The following is a 23,632-nucleotide window of genomic DNA, read 5'->3' on the forward strand; positions in this document are numbered from 1 at the left end:
GCATTTCTTAAGAGGAGCAAAAAGATGCATTTGTCGAGTGGTTCTATGGCATCCATGTCAATGTTTTCAGTGCCCCAAGTTCTTCGTACAACAGAGGGCTCTCCACCAGGATGACATAGGCAGTTGACTCATGTGAATGCAGTTCATCTTTATGCTTGAGAGATTTAGGTTCAAACACTCTATTAGGCATCAACTTTGAAATCTTATTGGTTCGTGGCTGGTTAAAACTCAGATTTCATGTAAGTTACTTTTGTATCCTGGTCTCTTCACATTAAATAATGATCACTGATCAGAGATGAGCAGGCATTTTCTCATCTTTAGGATTGAATTGGCTTTTGGAAATAGTGCCTCTCATTGATTCTGTGGTACTGTGTCACGAAAATAGCATCTAATCTTACTTATCCTTGCCCATCAGAATATGGTACTCATTCGAAACATCCGGAGATACTGCATTTGATCTTAAGCCGAAAGGCCGAGAAAGATATAGACCTCTAGAGGCATCACTAATACAAGGCTACAATTTCTATCGGTACTGTTCACTTTTTTGTACAGGGGTTTCAGCCATTAGCATCCAGTGGATTTAAGAAGCATTGAGTGGGTATCCAGTAATTGGCAATGCATATTTCAGCAAAATTGGGGCAGCTGTAGGGACAGAGAACCCAAGGAAGAGGTTGGTCTGGGAAGCAAGTGACAATAGCATGATTTGGTCCTAAGTCAATAAAACAGTCAGATGTGGTGATATCCTGCGAAGGATTCTTTCTGACAGGTTTTTCCATTGGTTGGGAGTTGGGACAATAATGTTGACTGGCCTGAGTAGAACCCATCTTGTATAGAGCCCTCTACTGCAGGCTTGCAGTGAAGCCATCTTTGGTGTGACTTTGGAAACACAAGCAGAAAGGAGGCTTTTCTCTTATTTCTGCTATTAACCTCATTTTGTAATCTGAATGTCTCTTCTTCCTTTTATCACTGTTAGGCAAGAATAAGCATTTTTGGCATTAGTCTTATATTTGCATGTACTTGCATTTGATCTAAGCTGTAACTTACGCTGATATACAATAAATGTGGTTGCCAGAAACTGGTCGAAGTGGGGGAAAAAAAAAGATTTCCAGAAAGTTATGCTTGTGGAATGTAAAACTCTCAATGGGTAAGACCCTACGATATCAGATACTTGGTTGTCCAAAAGCTGTTTTGAAATTTCTGCTACGTGGTCTGTAACTCTTTGCAACTGAAGAGGACATAAAAGCACTTCCACCAAATTCTTGTATTCGGTTGCTCTAGAATTGATTGGATTTTGTCACCTCCCAACTGTTGTGATTATCTTCTTCTTTGTAAACGAGAGCCAAGTCTCGCTGCATGTCCATGTAAATACTAAATTGAAACGTTTAGCTATATGTAGCACAGCAGAATTGCCAAAAGGGCAAAAGATTATAGTTGTTGTTTCTTTGCAAGGATCCTTCGGTTGCTGAGAACCTCAAAATTGAGAAGATGATAGCAAGTGAGCCGGTGACTCCAGTTGCTTGGTTGGCAGCTAATTAATCATTAGTCCTTCAAACTGCTAGTGGTGTCGAGATTCTAATCTTACGCATCAAAAATCCAAAAAACAAGCAAAAGAAAATTGTATGGATGATGTCGTCCCCAACTGCTCAGCTTGTTGACCGAGAGGTTTAATCTCTTGGGCAGCAAAATAATGTGCTGAAAGAGGGGAAGAAAAAACGAAAAAGATTCCAAGCCAAGATGCATAGCTCGGAACACCGTGGAGTACAAGATTCTCTCCAGCTGTAGAACACCCGTTTGAGTCTAAATTTATATACTCTATTCTATATATTTCTTGTAAAGCCAAGAGAAGAGAATAATTAAGTATTCTAGAGATTAGGTATATTGGAAGCTAGGGTTTGTGAGGCAATTTTTTACTTTGTAATCTTATTATATTTTTTATTTTTTATAAGGTGAAAGAGCCATACTATTCTAGTATGAACATATTCAACAAAATTGAAAAATAAAATATCATAAAGAGGAAAAGAAATAGTTCATCCAACAAATTTTGCCCGAGTGCTCCACCGCATAAGAGGTGATCCAAATCTCCAGTTTTTATAGTGAATATTTGCATCATTTCTGCTCTTTAATGTAAGCCAATAGATCGAACCACATAAATATTATATACTTTTATTTTTTTCTTATTTTTCTTTTTGTTTCGTTATTCTCCTTGCCTATTATAACACATACAAATAGTATTAACCTTTCAAGTTTGTGGTATTTTTGTTAGTTGATCTAAGTCTATCATGATATAAAATATGGATGTGTTGCATGTCCGGATTGGCCACAAGGAATTAATATCAGCAGAAATAAGTCTCAAAACATTTGGCCATCCAAGTGGCAGTTCCATATCCATTGTTTTAGTCTCAAGTTGAACATACTGTTGTCATAGGGGGGAAAAATTATATCCAATCTGTGCACGTCGTCAATAGGGCTGTTAACGAGCCGAGCCAAGCCCGAGCCTGGGAGAGCTCGGCTCGGCTTGTTTCACAGAAGCTCGGGCTCGGGCTCGGGCTCGAGCTCGGTAACGAGCTCTATATTGGGCTCGAGCTCAGGCTCGCTTGGCAAAGTAAAGACTCGGACTTGAGCTCGTAAAGCTCGTTTCAATTACAAGCTCCAGAACTAGCTCGAGCTCGGGCTCGTAATCGGGCTCGAGCTCGGGCTCGGGCTTGATAACAGGCTATTTTTCTCTATGTGGTCAGATTTTTATGAATTATAGTGCTGAAATAAAATTTTTCAGTGGAAGACTAGAGCTCGTTTGGGCTCGTGAGCTGCTCGGGCTCGAGCTCGGGCTCGGGCTCGGGTGTAAACGAGCCTCATATTGGGCTTGGGCTCGGACTCATTTAACTAACGAGCCAAGCCCGAGCCAGGCTTTTACCGAGCCGAGCCCGAGCCGAGCCCGAGCAGCTCGGCTCATTAACAGCCCTAGTCGTCAATCACAGTCATCCATTTTTATAAACTTCATTCATAGAGCACTCATCTTGGTGCAATGCTAAAAGGCAAAGGGTCGTGACTGGGGCATGTATAGCCACGTGGTTCACGCGGTGCGAGATATTATTTTTTTATGAGTCATTTGGGTAAGAATTTTCAAAGTTCAATAATCACAAACGAGCGAAACAAACTCAATCCAAACCCTATCTCTCGAAGGTTAAAAAGATCTGCGAGAATCCCTCAAACCTATCGGTTCTCAACATTCCCACATTAAGTCCATTCTCGTAAGTCATGCCCAATGAGCCCAAGATAGTGCTTAGTGAGAATTTCGTGAGAAACTAGTGGAATCAGTTGAGAAAGAAAGCTGTTTTGAGAGGATGGCTAGTTGGAAGCTCTTCTCCAAGATCCATTCCAATAAGGAAGTCACGAGATGCCCATTAACTTCTGTGTCTCTTAGCACTGATACCTGCTCCATAAAGGGATCAAAACCACTTGCAAATTAATTAGAAGGGAGAGGGTTTAGATGTTTGAGCCCAGATTTGGGCTCTCGATAAGTGGCTATGAAGTCGTTTGACTTTGGTTGCACGTGGCCAGATTGGCATTCTGCCAACTCCTGGCCGTTGGGCTCCACGCCCAAGTCGCATTCGGTCTTGGACACGAGATCTAGAGAGGGAATGCCGTGGCCAGTGGAAGATTCGGCACTCCACTTGGCCCATTTGTAATCTAAAGTAGATAATAGATTATTTGAGTACTTGGGTGTATGTTATGACACGCTAGCTTTAGCACATGGGAACGTCCACGAGAAGGGAACATGTCTAGGTTCCTACTCCAAAAAAAAGAAAGAAAAGAAACAATGTCTAGGTCCCACATGAAATGGTGTACTTCACCTGCCTGTGCAGTGGATTCATTTACTTCCATCAGTGATGAACTTATATTTCTTCTGAAATTGATAGTTGAACTTATATTCATTTACTTTTATTTTTATTTTTTTTTAAAAAAATACTGTTTCAAAAAAAAATAAATTTATCAACACTACTTATGCTGTATCCACCATTATCGCCAATGCCTTTATTACAATCGCCGCTGCTCCCATTATTACTATTGTTACCTCCATCGATCTCCACCGGTATCATCACTGTCGTTGCTACTATCACTACCATTTCCGCCTCAATTATACCATTACTACTTCATTATTGATCTCGTTACATTATCGTCGTTGTCACCGCCACCATTACCACCATTTTCTCCACCTTATTACTGTAGCTATCGTCGTCACTTTTGTTATATCACCACCAGATTTGATTTGCCACCAACACTACTGCTAACTCCCCTGTCTCCATTCTAACTAGAACCATCTCCACCACTATTACAACAATTGTTAGAAAAATAATTGTCTATATTAAACTTATATATAGCAAGTTAGAAAGGAAACAAAATTATTATTTTTGTTTCTAAAAATAGAAAGAAAAGAAAGTGATGCAAAACGGTACCGAAGTCTTGCATCAAATTATAACAAGTTACTTTTGTCAATAAAAAGGTTACTAAGCAATGGGTTACACAATGGCGGATAGCCCTTCTTTAAATACTCCCAATCCTCCAAAGTATGATTTATGCCAACGAAAATTTTGCCCATCTAGCCTTCATCCTCATCAAGATTCTTCGGCTGAGAAATGTAGCTTGTTCACATTGGACATTCCTTCTCCATTAGATTTGCCTGATATTTGTAGGCTGCATGGCCCGGTCATCTCAATCCATTTTTAATTATAGCTTCTTGTATGTATGCTTGTGGGTAAATCTCTCTCTCTCTCTCTCTCTCTCTCTCTCTCTCTCTCTCTCGATTAGAACCAAGAGCCTAACCACTTTCATGTGGGTAGTAGTAATGCCATCATAGATGGTAGTGTATTTTGTAGGTAGGTAAGAAAAAAGAAATGGCATTTGATCTAACGATTGGGCTAAAAAGATGATCAAAATACCTCCTCCTAACTCGTTGCCCAGCCCGAGTTTAGCCCAAACTGGGCTCAGAAACTTTAGGGCTACTTTGTGTTGCTCATGTTGGGCTGCCTGTAGGCCATGCTAAGCCTAGAAAAGGTTCATGTTAGTACCTTGGTTTCAAACTACGAATGATGACTATTTCAAACACTTCACACAAAATGAATATTTAAATTCTACATAAGAAAACAAAAGCAATGACTTCTTCGATCTAGTTGTCCCTTAGACATCTTCTTTAGAGTCTGAAATAATCAAACCCCTTCTATCTTCTTAGCCCCTCAGTTTTGAAATTCTGCAATCCTGAAATCTTTGGATTTGACCTAGGTTACATGCAAAGTGGAAAAAACCATCTAAATGTACTTCCATATATAAGGTATTCATTGTCTTCATTTAACGGTCAGTACAAGTTTTCCTTCAGGTAGAAAAAGTTGCTACCAAGTCATTGTGCAATACATACCCACGAGGGAAGACTACTACATTTTACCCATAACTTTGAACAATGCTAGTGCCCAAGAACTAAATATAATTATGCTTCAAGTTCAACATTCTATTGACAAATTCTTACAAGATGAACTTTATTAGGTGTTGGAAGAATTTTGTCAAGTAACCTATTTGCATCTTTCAAGTGTCAAATTATATGGGAAAATGGTACAGTGGACGTGAATAACCAATTGATCACTGAAAACACTAACCTGTAATTATTAGTTCATTATGTAAAAATTAGCAAATCTTCAACACCAATACATCATAAAACTCTAATTTGAGGCGTGACTTTTGGAGGTTTCAGGTAATGAAAAAAAAAAGCCTCCCATATGTGATTTTTGATTCCACAACAATGGAGTACATGCATATAGTTCTTTGTTCCCTTTTATTCTAACTCTCTCTACCCATTATATAAAGCAATTTAGATTACATAATCGATCGGCATGGATAGAAATTTAGTTGTCCAATTGGAAATTGCACCTTTTTGATCACCTGTGTAGGACATCGGCAACCCGGTGACAGATGATCACTTGGTCATGAAATCATCTCAAAGAAGACCGACATTAAACATTCTCTACATGCCATATATGAGATCTGGGTTACGTAGTCAAAGCAATACTCCTTACCCTCCAAGAAATACTCTAATAATCTATCAGCTGACGGAATTTGGTGTTACAGCGCACCTTCTCAATAGAGAAAGAAAGTAATGTGATGCAACCCAAGCTTTTCTTTTATTATTCAATCACTCACTTTCACTGTTCTGACAATTTTGAACATACCAAGCAGTATTTGAGGGCAAATCTTGATATCGTCCAAGTCAATAGATTTGATTGACACTCTCAGCCTAGGGATTTTATTTTGACAAACAGATGCACCTATTTCATTGATATTCGCTAATAATTTGTTATTAATTTGTAATCAATGAGAAGAAATTGGCAATTTGTTGCTATTTTTATTGCTTTTGGAGGATACAACTAATGCATCTTTGAGAAGCCTAGCTGACCAAAAATATCTTATTTGGAGTGTCCCATGGTTCCCCAAGTGCCAGCCGCAGAGAAGCATGCCATCAAGTAGAGCGCTATATGCCGCTAACCACTCACTCGCCGGCCGCTCGCTCGCCTGCTCTATTGGAAGCCTGACCCCTTCTTCTATGTTATCTACAATCTCGTTCATCAGTTAAATAAATGTAAGAACTAGTTTGGTATTTTTGCGCTCTTTGGAGGATGGATTGACTAAAGATACATCGAAGAAAAAAAAAATCTCTAAACATAAAAAAAAATTCAAACAAATGCACGTCTCAACATTGTAGGCCCCTTGTGAGTCTCCTATAGATCTTAGGCATAGACTTACTTCAGAGGATAGCGAGTTTATTGAAAAATTTTTCATTTTAGCATATGGTCGGGAGTAGCGTTTTCATTATAAAGATGTATCACATCAGGATCCGTTGTTCAAACCAAATCACACTAACGTTATGGAAGTCCTGGATCATTTGAAATAAGATTAGTACCAAAAGCAACCTCTGATTTCATAAAATAATATGGAAAATTGGCTATGGAGATTCTGTAGAGCCCTGGAAAATTGGCATGTGAAAAGCTTAATCGGGCATACTTTGAAGTATGCTGAGCCTTAGTCATATTGGCAGATTGCAGAACATTCAAATTATAAATTAAGGAGGGGTGACAACAGCACAGCATTGGAGATCTAAACAAGGATAAAAAAATGAATGTCTAGCAGTGAAAAATTATATATGTTTCACAAGAAAAGGTTGAAATTGTACAATTCAGTCTAAAGGTGTTGGACTTCTTTAATCGCATTTATTCTTAATCTTTGAATCAAGACTGGGTTGCGTAAAGATGTCAAAACACTAATAGGTCTCTTGCAAGTTTCCAAGGTCTTGAAAAAAATGAGCATGAAACCAAAGTTCTAACATGATAATACATAAGGCTGTCTAGAAAACATGATTTCTGAAATAATTTAATTATGATTAGGTTTTTGAAGAAGAAATAACAAAATAAGAGATTTCACTCATTGGAAAAGGGCCATAATTGGTGGTGCTTCATATATTAAAATGTAAACAAAGATCAAAGAGCGTAGGTGGAAGATGACTCCTTAGAAGGTGGCCGAGGCAGATGTCAAGCTGAAAGAAGTCCAGAAATAAGATAGCAGCAAAAAAAGAAACACGGGCAGTTTAAGGAGTATACTTCCTTCTTACACTACGCCACAGACCCTAGTATGTATGAGTTGAGGAGGCTAAAAGACATAGGACTAATGCTTACAGGAAAGGTGAATAACAGAATTATGGCAAATTTTAGGATTGGATTTGTCTTTCTAAAATGAACAATATCTGAAAAAAGCACAATTTTGTAATCATAGTGTATGTTGACTGCTGGTTTGCTTCATTTAGGGGTGCATATCAACAATTAGATACATAATATCTGTGCATCACATATCAGTAAGAAGAAACCAAGCTAGTTTAACTGCTCACCAAGCTGACCATCTCTTTATCTTTTAATTTATTATCAACTAAAACCAGATAAATTCTTCAAAAAAGGTTATGTTTTTTCTTTTTTAAAGAAAAGATAATGAATATTGCTCCTTATCCTAAACTCACCTTCTATATGATCATTTTCAGTTTGTGTTTGGATCTTGAACCATGTTGGGGTAGCCATCCTATAGATGTTGCATGACTGGCAGGGGGAAGATATCATATATATTACTACTAGTTGGAAATTAATTCCATAAAAATTGGGACGAAACAACCTATTTGCATTTGTTACAACATAGTTCGATATACATGATTTTTCTGGCCCCTGGCCATCCCAGATATCTAAAACTATGTACTTTAGTTTTACATTTATATTTGACTTGATTGTTTGTTTCTTTCCCTTGTCAAGACATTATATTGTAATGCAAGCCGGACGTTTGTTTAAGATTGCTTTGGTATTTTACATTGCTTTATGTATGGTATAGTATTCTCTACACCATATGCTGAGCATTACTTTTTCAAGCAAATTTAAGTATGCTCAACTCCATCTGATGCACTATATGGATGTGTACAAGGCCATAGTGGTTGAAGAAGCAAATCTATGTAACACTATTTTGAGAAAAAAAAAACAACAACGACGGAGAGTCATGCCGAGAAAGAACCTAGTATTGTATAAGCTTCAATCAGCTATGATGCAGCTTAACATGCCCTGATCTTTTGTCAGTCTCATGTTTTTAGCAAATTATATCAGTCTAGTTTGGATAAAGAGCAAAAAAAAAAAAACTTGAAATTCCAAAATATTTTAAATTATTCAAGGCTCTATGAATCGGAAACACAAAACAAATCAGATGACCTGAAGATCTGAAGCATGAATTGGAAAGGGGATTTTGCATGTATCCGAAAATCTTTTGAAGATCTTGGCTTTAGGTCAGATGGATGTTGCATCTATTCTCTGCAGCAAAAAGCAAATTTCTCATAGGGAGCAGAAATTATATCAGGATGATTAACAACATAATTGATGCTCTTGGAAGTTTTCTTGACGCCCCCTACAATCCCCTCCATCAAAACAAAACCTCTAAACCCACCATGACAACATCATCGTGCTGCATGTAACCTTTGTTAAGAGTACAAGAACTACTAAAAGGCCATTAATTAATACCACATCTATATACTATGTCTTATTCGAACGTAAATAAGAGCTCACCCTGAGCACTCCATCCATCTATATACTTGTGTTGATGGCCATGACCGATCGAATTCCTCCTTTGATATTTTATGCAATTCCTCTCCCTTATCAGTGTTGTCTCCTTCGCTTAGTACGGCGGCCTTGCATGAGTCCATGCGAAGGCGTCGTGGCCAAACTGCGCACCATTGAGTGCCAAATTCGGCGGCAAATTGAAAATAGGAAGAGACGACGGGTCCGGAAGCCCACCTGGACCTCCACCTCCGGCCATCCCCGGTAGCGACCCGCCCGGCAGCGGCCCTGGTCCTCCTTCCCCTGGAACCCCCTCCTCCTCCTCCTCCTCCTCCTCCTCTAATGGCAACCTCTCGTAGGTTGCGTTCGCGAAGGTCGAGGCAACCACCATAACGGGCCCTGCAGCAATTAGGGAGCCCACGACGCTGCCCCCCACCACCTGCCCCTGCCCGCCGGCCAGGTACACTGTCAGCCCCGTGGACCCTGGCGGTGAAGGGCCAGGCAGGAACGTCCCCGTGAGGGAGAGGATCTCGAACCGGCCATGGAGAGCCACCACCGCGCCCGGAGCAGCTGGCTGGCGGAGGGCTGCGTTGGCCACCGTGCCGGCGCCGCTGAGCACGCAGACACCACGCTGGCGGCGGCGAGCGAACTGGGCGATGGCGTCCGCGACATCTGCGCCGCCTGCGACCTCCATGACATGACTGCGGAGTGCGTTGGGGCTGTCCCGGGTTACGAAAATGGGGGGCTTCGGCTTGTTCTTGGAACCTGCGGGGCGGCCGCGGGGCCTGCGGGCGCCGGCCACGATGGCGCCCTCCTTTGACTCGCTGCTGTTGTCCCTCTCCTCATCGTCGTTAGGAGCCGTAGCGCTGCCACCAGGATCGGCTTCTTTCGGCGGGGGTGTCTCCTGACTCTTGGGACCAGGGGAGCTGGAGGCCGGTTCGGCTCCCGGGAGGCCCAAGTGGCCATGCCACCAAAGGTTCGCCAGCTTATCGGAATATAGAGAGTCTCTTCTTCTTCTGCTGCTGCTGCTGCTGCTGCTTCTGCTTCTTCTTGCCCTCTTCCTCCGGTTTTATTCCACTTGATTTCTTCTTTTGCTTCTATTTTCCTTCTCTTCCTTCTAATCGAACTTTTATCTCTCTAAGCATGTGCACATGAATCAAATATTGAGAAAAGAAAGCCCTCTGGAGAAAACATGGGGGAAAAAGAAACAAGGGAGTTCTATTAGCTTTTTTGGCTGTAGGAGAGCTTGAGGAGGAAGAGCTAAGAGGAAGAAGAATTATTATCCATGGGTTACATTATGGAGAGAAGTTTAGCAACTAGAAAGAGCTGCCATCATGGGAGACCAAGGAAAAGGATTGTTTTCCTTTAATATTCTTGGGCTACCCTTATTATATATCTAGCAGACACAGAAGAAGGTGGTGTCGGAGAAGGCTATTCTTTCTTTTGCTCCTGTTCAACACTAAAATACAAGCCAAGTGGAGCAAAGAAATTGACCCCAGAGAGAGAGAGAGAGAGAGAGAGAGAGAGAGAGAGAGGAGAGTCTATTGTTTAGAGATATCCTTGACCCTTTGGAGTCGAGTTGGTGAGGTGATGTTGGTGATGTGAAGGTGGGTGGGTGCTATGAACTTGCATCGAAGGTGGAATGGGAGAAGAGTGGAGTATGGTGGAGATTAGGGTTTCTTGTAGGAACGCGTGCCCGTGGGCAGGTGGAGACCACGTCCCTTTCTCAAACTTCGACATCCCAACCACACTAACGCGCGCGCGGGCACGCACAGGACCTATCTGTTTGCTTTCTTTTTAGGGCTCGTTTGGTTCGCAGGAAAATGAGGGAGGAAAGTGTGGTCAATGGGAAAGTAATGAAATGCCTCTTGTTTGGTTGGAGTTTTCAAAGGAGAGAGATGGGAAAGTTATATTCCCATGGAAATATGATTCCCACATTTCATGGGAAAGTCTTTCCCATGAAAAACATGGGAAAGTTACTTTCCCATGAGGTGGGAATCACTCCTTTTTTATTTTTTCCCAAAAAGACCCTTCAGCATTAAAGAAGCATTAAAGAGGCATTAAAGACCTAATTTTTATTAAGGGCATAATAGGAATTATACATAACTTTCCTAGGAAAGTGGATGGTCAACCAAACATAAGCACTTTGGAAATTAGTCACTTTCCCATGGTTAACCAAACATGTCAAAAGTACTTTCCTAGGTATCCTCTTTCTAGGAATCTGATTCCCAGGAATCATATTCCTAGGAGGAAAAATACTTTCCGCGAACCAAACGAGCCCTTAGTGTTCTACTACTTCTAACCCACCACAGAGCAAACCCTCCTCTCGTCTCCCCTCCATAGGAGCAGCCTTCTGAAAATAGTACTATTCATCAAATTAACACTTCTTTATCTATGTACTTCTGACCTGAGTTGTAAAAATTGGTAGAGAGAGAGAACCTAGAGAGTCGCAACTTCAAGTTTACTATATAAAATATAATAAAAATATTTTATATATCCATCGTTTCCAGGTGCTCTTCAATTATTTTTTAGCTGTCTATATGGTAAAGGCAGTAAGAGTTTTGAAAGGACGGAGTACAAATGGAGCTTGTCGGCCTTGAGTAATCTGTACTAAGTTCAGCGAAGAGCCCAAGACCAACACCTGAAGAAGGGAAAAAAAAGGTTTAAGTGAAGGGGGAGATGCTGATCATACGTTATTCTACCTTTGTTTTTTTGGGTACAAATTCTATTTATTTTTTAAAGTAGCATATATTACTCTATTTCAGAAGCATATTGATAGTTTTGGACACAAGCAATCATATGGAAGAATCCCATCGAAGCTGGCATTTTTTTTATTGCTACTTGAAACTAATATATGGATTTCTACGCTTCAGATGATTTTGCGTCAACCTTACACCTTCATCTATGTTAACTGTACTTGTCCAATTATATAAATCTTCACATCTTCACCTCCTTATGCATTAATAGCTTCCCCCTCATATCAACTTGTCAAATGCTTGATCTTAGCTGATACCCACCTATAAAATAAATTCTCTACGAAATAAGGCATAAGATTATATCGGTAAGCTCGCAAACATAAACTTAGAGGCAATGTACTTCGCACACGATCATGAGAGTTAAAATTATTGAATGAGAAGGATTGGGTATCACTTGGGAGAAAAATCATCAAGATCTGATGCAGGTGCCATGATCAACATATAGACATCATATGTGTAACAGCTTGAAGTGGGGAGCCCCTATACAGTTTCAAAGCGTAATTGGAGTGCAAGTTCTCAAAGAAAAAGGTCGATTACATTCTTACACCACTATTATCATATGAATATAAACATTGAGTACACACTATAATAGAAGATCCTTGGATATATGATGAGAAAATAAATTTGTACTCAAACAACTTGAACAGCAGAAACAGCTTATAAAGTTTTAGGACTTTCCTGGAAGGTTGTGTACATGGCAGATTTTGATAGGCTTAGAAACATGAAGTTTGTTCAATCTAAAACTATGCCCTAGTGAATGAAAAATACACTGTGAGCCTGTTACATGCACATAAAAAGTTCCTTAGGCCGACCAATGCTTGACTGGCAAGGTCTGGTAATTTAATTATTTATTTTTTGATGAAAATGTCTGGCAATTTAATTAAACCACCTTCCATATATCAAATCAATTCTTCCAATTAATCCCCTCATGCTACATAGTAGAATTTTGTTTGCATGAAATGATGCCGCAAGGGTTTATCCGATGAATCAAATATGAGTCAAAGTTGGATCGAAATGAAATCTGCCAGACATCTAGATACATAGGAATTTCCAACAATATTTTTGTTAGGGCTTAGGTTGTTTTTTGAATGTCTGTCCTCTATAGATGTTGGAGGTAAACCTGAGTATTTAGCAAGCTTTGACTGATATGGCGTAGCATAATTTTGAGTTGTTATTCAATTTAATGGAGGGCTGAAACTGGATCAGATTTCAGTATATTCATATTCATATTTGTTTTATTTGACGAATATGGATACGATATGGAGTATTAGTCAGATGTAAAAATTTACATTCATATTTATTTTAAATGGATATAGATAAAAATTGGATATTGGAAGTACGTATATAAATATGGGTATAAGTTGGATAATTAAACTTTATGACCATAAAATTAAGTATATTACTAAATGGATGTTAAAGTAAGTCAATAACATGTTAATATAGTCTTATCTTTTTTAAAAAAATTTATGAATACTATTTAAAATTAAATAGGATTGTAAATAGAATCTGATATTTGATACGGATCGGATAGTTGCCTATCCATATTCATATTTATTTTTTTTCGATGAATATGGATGTTAGTCAAATGTTCAAATTTCTATCCACCCATGGATTGGCCAGTTCCTACTTGGAAGGTTGCAATTTCTTGACCGCTGCAGTTTCCACTCCTGCGAATAGTTTAGCACATTCCTTATATGGATAGATTCAAATATGACAAGAGATCCGGACTGATATTATCCGGTCTACTTTCACCCCTAATTCAACCAACATAGATGCGCTTCAATGAGAAAAAAATAGTTTACCAAGTTATAGCAACTAGCTTCAGCCAATTAAAACAAGACATGTACCCAACATATAGAAATTTTCACAATCTACTCCCTAGCACCCTTTGGTGCATATGAACGTTCAAGCACAATTTTTTGGCATCTTTAACCAAGATGTTATGCATCCACCAGGTGAAAGTCCTAAATTGCTCTACAAAATACAAATGTAGCATTTAGCCAACTTTCTATGATTTATTCTAAATGACAAAACATTAATTAACTCAAGAAAATATTTATATGAAAATCCTAAAAAAATTGAAAACCTCAGTTCTCAACATTAACCAATGATCAGGATGGCTGGCCATAAAAAAATATAGAGGAATATCTAGCTGATTGCTGGCGATATAAATATACATGAACATCTAGCCAAGCCTAGTCACTAAAACTTTCTAAAACTTCCTTCATCCGCCCATTTGTTTGAGTATCTTATGGCCTCACAAAGCCAAGCATATTGCGTGAAACAGAATAACGCTTTTTTTTTTCTTTTTTGGCAGAAAAGTTGGCTTTATTACTAGTAGTTCAAATGTGCACCGACCACCCAAGAGGAACATACAGTAGGAACATCAACTAAAGCATCCAAAACAGGGCAAGCCCTGATACAAGTGACCAGTAACAACTAAAGACACACCATCAGCACACCTACTACAGAATAATGCTTCACGGGAAGATTTCAACAATATACAATTCAGAGATTCCTAAAACGGTGGTCCATGGCACAACTTGCAAGTACAACGGCTCCCCAACTAAAAAATCCTTAAAATATGTTTAGCTACTAAATTTCCACTTGCCCTCCACTAAAATAAACTAGTGGATGGTGGAAAAGGACCACCCAAATGGTACCAGAGGAGCACAGGTAAGAGGCGCATGAAAAGAGGCCAATGTGTGCAAAAAGATGACACAAAACTAATCCCGTGGAATTCAAACCTTGTTTTTGTTTTGATGAATTCCAACCTTTTTTGGCGCTGAGCTTTTTCCCTCATCCACCAGAGGACCCCTGCCTCTGACTGCCCAAGCCCTCTCTATTTTTCACCCCCGCAAAATCCATAGGAACATGTCAGCCGATTAAAATGTTGAAATGCAGGAGCCTGAAACCTAAGCTTTAGTCAGGTGACATGTGCCACTAAGAAAATTAGGGTTTGGTTGGTATCAAGGATCCGAAAGAAGCTTGAAGGGATGTTTGATTCAAGCAGAAACAACTCTTAATTTCCAAGCATCTGATACTGCAAGTCATTTCAATGTCAGAATAATAGCATCACCTAAAAGAATACAAGATTCGGGGATGTAATGCAGAATAGATTGCAGTAAACGACGAACAATTTTCTCTGTAACAAATAGAGCAGGGTTTGAAGAAGCATCCAACAGTGTGCAGTTTGTTCAGGCCCAATAGAGTCCAAGACACCATGCAAGTGCCTTTGCTTCAGTCACAGAGCGGCGTCAAAGCTTGCAGAAGAAACCTGCAGCACCCGAGCAGCAGTCTGCCCGGGAGGCCACAAGGCACCAGAAAGAAAAGATTTTGCTATTATGCACCAGACGGCTTATTTCTCCTGATCCCTGCCTGGAGTTCATTTCATTGTTCTTCTCTACATTTTCGAACATGCAAATGAGCCAATAAACATTTCTTGTTCCATACAGTATGAAAGGTTGACCACCTGCAGTGCCGAACGTCCAAACAAGGATATCAAAGAGCTCAAGCCCCCAAAATTTTGAAGCTGTTTACCGTTCATTTTATGCCTTGCATTGTAATTATTTTTCCTTGGTGATTTGACCACTAGTTATCAGTAGCACACCAGCAGACTGCCCCATGATTGTGCACACAAACAATTCCAATATGCGATTTCCACACGGATGATTTATAACATTTCCAAAAGACCCATCATGAAAATCATGACTGATCAAATCGAGGCCGTTGGAATTTGGGCCACATACAGCTGAATGCCTTTAAAACCTTTTTGTCACAACCACCACCAAAACTTGATACATTGTTATGACAATGTTAAGATTCTCAACCAAACAGGTTACCAGCGCATTAGGTCTTATATGTTAACATGTTGCAATGGAAATACTATACACACTGATACATTGTTATGAGAATCACAACATAGGCAGAATTAAGGGTATGCTTCAAGTTCTTAACGAAGCTAATTGTGCTAGATTGACAAAAAAAAAGCTTGGGTAGCTATTTGGTCAAGTAATATATGAGCAAGAAGAGAGCTACAAAAGACGCCACAAGGGTAGCCAATCTGCGACTTGATTTGGTCTCAAAAACCTGATAGATACAACTTAACAAAATCAGCAGAATTATAGGAAGAAGAGAGAAAAAAGAATATGCTTTAACTAAAATACCATCTTGAATCGATCCATTGTTCCAGAGAGGATTCCCCTAGATGCATCCATATCATTGCCCTGAATGCCAAAAACAAATATTAGCAAAATGTTTATTTGTCATGCTAGTGCAACGTGCGCACATGCACGCATGCGTGCATGTGTGAGTGAGAAAGTGAGTGAGTGAGAGAGAGAGAGGGGAGGGGGAGGGGGAGTAGGGACAAGAAGAAATAGCTGTAAACTATGTACCATTCGGTCAAGCATACGATTATGACCCTCAACCTCTTCATGTATATCACCTGTCAACTGTCAAAAAGGGGAAAACAGCACTCCATTAATCATTGTAGTATAGCATATCAGATGCAAGAATTAAAACAGGTCAGTTGCCAAACAACTATATATTGTCCCGAACTTCATGGGTGCAAACGGTGATGCTTAAAGTGAAGCTAACTATACTGACCTTCACAAGCACACAGGATCAGGATCAGCATGAAGCAAAGTCCCCCCAAAGCCAATATTAATAACAGCTGATGCAGCTTAAGTTTTAGGGTGTACCAAATATTTATTATGCTAAGTCAAGTGTGAGAGAGTAATGATCTAAGCCCCACAAGAATCAGCAAGATATGACTATTTATGGCTTACAAATAAATCATAGAACAGATTCATTGGATCAGAACAAGATCATCAGGTTGCTGGAATCACACAAATCAGACACAAGTACTAGTAATTACTTATCTGTCAGGATCCGTCCACCCAAAATCTAAGTGTCCATCTTCTACCTCTTAAGACGCTAGTAGATTATTGTATTAAAGGAAAAAGATGCCATAGAAATGTCTGCTAAAAATTCAATCGAAAATGATAACAGAGAAATTGTTTTGTTTTCATGGCATAAAGGGATCCCAGCCTTTATATTGCAACCTCGAAGTCTATATAACTATCTAATCTCATAAAATCATGCCCGCCTTTCATGATAATGTTAAGCATAGTACAAACTGCATACAAGCCAAACATCTGGGCCACAGTTTGCCAAACTGTGCCAAACTGTGCCAAACTAGCCAGCTCAAGGCGTACCAAATCGAACTAGTTGGTTGCTGGCACGGTTCGGAGTATATAATCGGTTCGATCTCCTGACCTTCGAAACCCTCATTCGGTCTTTCCCTTGTGCCCCTCTCTCCTTGATAAGTAGGCGACCCCTCTCTCGCTCTTCTTAAAACAAAACTCTTCACCGCCACAGCCCCTTCTCACCACCACCAGCCCTCCTCGTCTCTTCACTTCATTCACCTCTCCGTTGTGTCGAAACTCTAAACTTGGAGGCTGAAGCCCTCCATCCTCGACCGATTCAACGACGAAGACAACGATCAGGGGTTCTCTGACTAGGTAAGTCTCTCTCTCTCTCTCATCAAATCCGAGCCCCTCTCTCTTGGTCCCTCCCTCCCTCCCTCTCCCTCTCTCTCCATCCCTCTTTTCCTCTCCCTCCCTCTCTCTCTTCCTCCCCCTCCCTCTCCAATTCTTCTAATTTCGATATGCCCCGGAACGGCATGGTACGCACCCATACCATGTCGAACTGGTCACCAGCCGGTATGCCCTCTAGTACCGGTCCAGTAAACCTTGCTTTAGGCCCATAGCATGTTGATCATACTCCCATGTGCATTAAGCTTTCACACTCTTTTGTCAAGAAGAAGAGGGAAAAAAGAAAATAAACTTTCAAAGTTTTTCTTTGCTTCCCTACTCTTACGTCAGAACAAGCTATTAACCAAGGAAACAAATACGATTAGGCGGACATTAGAACTCAAGATATACCTCATGAGTCCAAATATTGAAGGAAATAAGTTACTTGATATTGAGAAAGAGAAAATTTTGATTATTCATCAAACACAAAATTAATCTATCAATTCGCCTTAAACTCCAGGTCTACCTATTAGTGTCCAAGTTGAAGCACTTAATCTTTTCTTGTTGATAAGCTTCAAAACCTTCGATGGTCTTCCACTTCATTATCGAACACCAATTAAGATAGTCTAGCTCAAGGTCTGCGGAATCGTCCCAAACCGTCCGGTTCGGGGTGTCCCAGGCCGTATCGGCGGCAGACCGGAATGGTTCCGCCATTGAAACCGAGACGCCTCTCGCCATCGCCGGAGGGAGAGAAGGAGAAGAAAAAAAGACAAAGATAGAGAGAGAGAGAGCAGGGAAGCGAGGGAGAGGAAGAAACAGAGGCTACTGGCGGAGGAGGCAGAGGCAGGGCTCCGCTTCCGGTCCCCTGTTTCATTTGAAACAGGGGCTCGGAGGGGGCCTTTTATTTTTGCATTTTTTTAAGTTGAAGTCGGCCGACTGCACTTAATTTTTTTTTAACTCTGCCTCCTCCGCGCAGAGGCTCTCCAATCGGGGCTCTGGTTAGCCTCTCTCTTCCTTTCTCTCCATCTCCCTCCCTCCCCCGCTCTCTCTATCGTTCTCCTTCTCCTCCGTCTTTTCTATTGTGTCGGTACGAGCCCGACACGGTACAATGCGAGCCCATACCGACTCATCCTGCTGGGCAACCGGTACGATGTCCGGTACTGATTTCGCCGACGTTGGTTAGCTAATATATTTTGGTCAAATGTCCAATGGTCTGTGAAAACTTAAATAGGCAGTAATGAATTTAGGAAGCAAGAAGAATTTACGATGCAAGAATAAAGAAGCAAATAGTTGTTTTGGGAATCATCTAAAAATAAACAGGCTCAAACTCTAGTGACACTAGCAATCTCATGAAGCACTGATCTAGTCCACCTCATAGAGCCTTTGAACTTCAGCCAGCTAAAACACTATCATGGCCCAAAATAAACTTCACTAAATCCAACATAGTAATTGCAATAATAGCACTAAGAGTTGAGGGTAAATAGCCAAACTAAATCCTATGTAAGACCAAATTTTCTCCCATTATTGTGTATATATAATTCATACAATTCTACTCAAGACATCATTGTGTACTCATTAGATCTATCAAAATAATGATCTAAGCAAAGATTGACAAGTATATCAAGTTCATCAATAAAATTTTTCTCATTATGTTTACGTGCAACAGAGTCTCTTTGGAAGTATAGTAATCCACTACATGCAACAATGAACTTGATTCTCCATTCTATAGCACATCTCCTCTTGTTTCAACTAACTCGGATGCATCAACATCATATCATCAAATCTAGAAGTGATGCGCACCATGACTTCATAAAACTTATCAAAGAGAAGCTCTCAGGCAAGCGTTAAAAACTCTAAAGATTCATTTGGTTGCGGTATGTCACATCATAGTTAATCTAAGGATTTCTGAAAATCATTTATCTAGAAAAATGATTGCGGGAGAAAATAAATTCTACCATATTTGGTTGGAGAAATGACATTGGAAAAAGATTACTATGTTTGGTTAGAGGTAATCTTATAAAAAAATACTGTCAAAATTTTCAACAATACTCTTGAATAAACAATTCAAGTAATAATTTTTTTCTTAATCCATTTGTTTGCAATTTATAACCTACTTACATAAATGCTGTTAATATTGGTTATTTCGAATATTGAAATATATTTACATCAGTTAATAAATATTTTTAAATTAAATATATATGTTAAAAAAATATTTCTTATTATAAATAATTTAAGTATGTTTTTGGTATATAAATAAATATATTAATCATTAATAAATCCTATGTTAGATTTATTGATAATTAATAGATATTTGTTAATAAATATATCAATATATTAAATATATTATTATTTATAAATATGATTATTCAATATATTAATATAATATTCATACAATATATATTAATATAATTAATATTAATTATAATATTCTTAATACAATATCAATATAATATAAGTGAGGACATTTTTATCAATAAATGATATTTTTAGATTACCTCCACTCAGTAATCCAATATGAAAAAACAAATACCATCAAGGTGGTATTTGTTTTATCTTCTCTCTCAAAAAAATAGACATCAAATCCACCATTTATTTTACCATCTCTCTCTTCTACTTTTCGTGCCAAATATAGCAATTTGATATTTTTCTATGCTAGATTACCCCCAAACAAACGAGCACTAAATTCATAGTTATAAACCATATCAATATGCCCAAACTACCCAAGCATCTGCCATCAAATTCAACATGAATTTAACTCTAACAAGACCAACCAGGCTAAAGAAAGTCCATGATAAGGGCATAAAAGGTCATGCCACGCAATAGAATATGTTCACTATTTGAGATGAAACATGACGAGATAGAAGAGTTTGTTTCTAGAAGCGGTACAACTTTCATATAAAACAAACTCTGCATAGAAATAATATCTATAAGTAATTCATAAACGTAGAAAAATGACAAATTTTGTGTCTGGGCCAACAACAAGACCTTTAACCAAATATTTGTTCTTGGGTAAATTAATATGTTGAAATAGAATAAAAGCTGCAAACATACTTAGCAAACTAAATTGTAACATAACATGCAGAATTATTCAGAGACGCAGATTGTTTTTCTCAACTTCAGAGTATCAATCTATAGAGCATGAACTCACTTGGTGGATTATAACTTACTCTCTTTAGAATATTTACTCTGTCTTGTAGCCCTTCAACAGCTCGATCATCTTCATGTTCATCAATTTCATGAGAGCTGTAGGATGAAGCTCGGATTCCACCCTCTTCAATGCCATCAAAGAGAGCAGCTCTGGTGCTACGATAATCCCTGTAATCAATCAAATTCCATAATAAGTAACACTTATATAATCTTGCAGGAAATAATGCTCCTTTAGTAACTAAATAGCTCTGACTTAGCAGGAAAAAAGAAAAGAGAAGAAAGAAAGTAAGTGTTCAATTGGTTGGAAACTCGACCACTTATTCTAGTCAAGAGTGGTACCAACTATACTTTTTGCAAATTTCTCTTTCTTTTGAAGAATGAGGTGCAAATCAAAAGGTGGCTCATCAAAAAAGGATGATTCTAATAACATAACCAAAATTTAGATTGCCATCCAAAAACTATGATGAAAACAGGACACATCATTTTCTCATTATCAATATATGTCCATAATCGAGTTTTAATATCTTTTAGCCTGCAATGCAATAGTTGAAGTGTTGAACCATGATGTATGATTGTTGTAAAACAATCACTAACGATGAGTATAGTACTAATAGTTCATAGTTATTGCAAAAGATGTTTGATGTGTATACCAATGTTTTTAAAACCAGACCGGATTGGCCAGTTCACCTGGTTGAACTAGGAATCGTTTGCCTGCCCAGCTCGGCTCAAAGGATATTTTAAATGTAATCAAAACTCGGTCAAACTCAGGAAAATCGGACGAACCGATCAGACCGACCAGTCCGATCAGGTTGTCCCAGATTATTTTTTTGGTCTACCTTGAAGATGGCATAATCGACTAATCAAGGCCCCTAATCGTAATCCTCCTCCCTTCTTACTAATCGCTGACCTCCTCCCGAAGCCCTCTCGATCTCTACCTCTCTCCTCCATTGTCGGAATCCAACGTCTGAATATTGGCCAAAACTGGCCTCAAACTTCCTCTGAATCCCAACCTCCACCAACTCAGCCACCAGTTCTCTCTATCTCCCCCACCTCTATTTTTCTTTCCTTGTGTCAACCCCCACCCGTGGTCTGGCTGCCTCGTCAGACTGCAAGCCCACAATCCCAGCTATCTTCGAAGAGGAGGAGAAGAAAATGCCAGAGATCGGTGCCTCAAACTCATCGATGGACCGAAAGCCCGTGATCCCGGCTGACCGAAGAGATCTCCACGCCTACAGCAAGGTGAGTAGTCTCCGCCTCTAAAATTATGAGGTTTTAAGATCCAAAAAAAGGGGGAAAAAGCATGTCTTGAGAATATTATTTTTGGATGCAAAACATTAAAGTTAAACATGCAAAAGATGAATATCCTTTAGGGTCGTCTTGAGGTTTTATGTGCCAAAGTAATTCTGAACCAAAATTTTGGATTTGAATTCAGAAAATCTGACCCAAAACCTCATAATTTCATGTTTGGATCTGATAAAATCCATGTTTTTATTGGATGGCATTCAGATCTTTTTGGAGTTAGAACCAATTACCTGATTTAACATGTAAATATGCACTATGCATATTAAAGAAACAGAAAAGACAGTTGGATCAGTACCTAAATCCTGATACAGAATAGAATCAGTTTCAAGCTAGGGCTCATAGGTCATCATTTTCCAATCCAGGTTTCCATCGCTATCCCATTACTCTAATTTACAGTAGATCCCAAATTGCTCATATGAATCAGCTTCAGATCCACATGGGCATGATCTTCAAGTGTCAATTCAACTCAAAAACCAAGAACTTGGGCACAAAACAGAAGACAAATTCTTCAAATATCACCATAAACGAAATCAAGTGGTATTCTGTTAAAGATTAAGACAAAACAAAGGAATAGAATTTACATTCCTCCATAGGTAACTATGAAACGTCTAGCTTATAAATCATCAAGCTACCATACCAGAATCTTGCAATAAAGTTTATGGAGTACGATTTAGACGCATACCTTCTTGAATTCATGACTCCACTGATTTAAGCGAACTTGAAGGTTTTCCTTCCCCTTTTTTAACTCTTCTCCAAGTCTTTCTCTGTCTTGTGTCACAATCAACTTTCTTGGATAAGAGGAATACAAATGTTCCCTTTCCCTATTCTACCTTTCAAATACATCCGAGAAATCAGCATTAAGTACGTCCGTGGATAAATGGATCAAAAAATTTCGAGTTCATCTAATTTAATTGAATTCTGGCAACCGAGTTCGTATAAATCAACTAAATTCTTGCAACCAAAGATGAAATCCGTCAAAATCATTGACGAGTAGAGAAAAACGACCAAAGAATTAAAATTTTCAGGTTACAAAATAATTCATTCCGTACTAGAATCCCATTCTTGAATCTCTCAGGGAAAAAAGAAAAAAGACGAATTATTAGCGGCAATCGAAAAAAAAAAAGAAGCCGTCAATACATAACATATCCAGATCTTCGAAGAACCCCTAAAACCCTAACCCAGTTCTTGAATCGAAAAGCCTAATTCTGGAATTCAAAAGGAAACCATCAGTCGATGATCGATATGAAACAGGTAGCAAATCTAACCTTCACGACCAAGAGCGAAAACGAGAAGCAGAACTAGGGTTCTCGGAGCTCCGCGATCTCGCCCCAAGGGAAAGCTGGGAAAGGGAATAGAAACAGAGGTGGAGCGTAGTTACAACGCCCAAGGTTTTTAAGGGCGGTGTAGTTCTCTAGTTGCTGGCAAATGACGTGGCATTTTACAATGTAAATTAATGATATTAATGGCTTGTTTTGGATGTTTAGGATAAAACCATCAGAGTATTGAAAAAATATATAGAAATAAAATAAAACAAGAGTACACCAAGAGAAAGTAACTACGGTTTTTTTGATATTTTTTGTTTAACTAATCACTGAAAAATATATAAAAAAAATTTCCATAATCAAAAGATACAACTCTAAACTCCTAAATTGCTGTGAAGTGCTTTTAGAAAATTTTGGGTCCGTTTGACAAAAGTGAGATGCTTATCCAAATATTTTGGAAGTTAAAATTTCTGCATAGTTTAAAATTTTCTTGAAAATGACTATTTCCAATGAAA

The 23,632-nt window shown here is 38.9% G+C and overlaps 2 protein-coding genes across 5 annotated transcripts; both read right to left on the bottom strand.

The window, feature by feature from the left end:
• Positions 1–8,921: 8,921 nt before the first annotated feature.
• LOC103705570 (AT-hook motif nuclear-localized protein 20) lies at positions 8,922–10,185 on the bottom strand (the record flags this gene model as incomplete). Its single annotated transcript, XM_026804014.4, has 1 exon — positions 8,922–10,185. A coding segment is annotated over one exon (951 nt), but the record flags the coding sequence as incomplete, so codon positions are not given.
• Positions 10,186–15,641: 5,456 nt separating this feature from the next.
• LOC103705471 (bet1-like SNARE 1-1) lies at positions 15,642–23,274 on the bottom strand. 4 transcript variants are annotated; one of them, XM_008789183.6, is made up of 6 exons: positions 23,121–23,274; positions 22,538–22,685; positions 20,574–20,721; positions 16,267–16,323; positions 16,039–16,098; positions 15,642–15,961 (listed from the first exon to the last, which is right to left on the bottom strand). In XM_008789183.6, exons 2-6 carry the CDS (start codon positions 22,549–22,551, stop codon positions 15,872–15,874), a joined length of 369 nt encoding a protein of 122 aa, XP_008787405.1. In that variant the 5' UTR covers positions 22,552–22,685; positions 23,121–23,274; the 3' UTR covers positions 15,642–15,871. The 4 variants fall into 4 exon arrangements, with proteins under 4 accessions (XP_008787405.1, XP_088568502.1, XP_008787406.1 ...); XM_088712376.2 differs by having other exon boundaries at positions 15,642–15,974; XM_008789184.6 differs by having other exon boundaries at positions 22,538–22,681; positions 23,121–23,270.
• Positions 23,275–23,632: the final 358 nt, after the last annotated feature.

This window comes from Phoenix dactylifera, chromosome 16, assembly GCF_051530095.1.
Source record: "Phoenix dactylifera cultivar Ajwa chromosome 16, Ajwa_hap1_PhDact_Kaust_v1.1, whole genome shotgun sequence".
Lineage (NCBI taxonomy): Eukaryota > Viridiplantae > Streptophyta > Magnoliopsida > Arecales > Arecaceae > Phoenix > Phoenix dactylifera.

Bases quoted from the DNA above. Each gene is read 5' to 3' on its own strand.
- LOC103705471 (XM_008789183.6), bottom strand. The intron at 16,099-16,266 runs GTACATAGTTTA...TTTGGCATTCAG, and splicing joins ATCGTATGCTTGACCGAATG to GGCAATGATATGGATGCATC. The intron at 15,962-16,038 runs GTATTTTAGTTA...TGTATCTATCAG, and splicing joins CAATGGATCGATTCAAGATG to GTTTTTGAGACCAAATCAAG.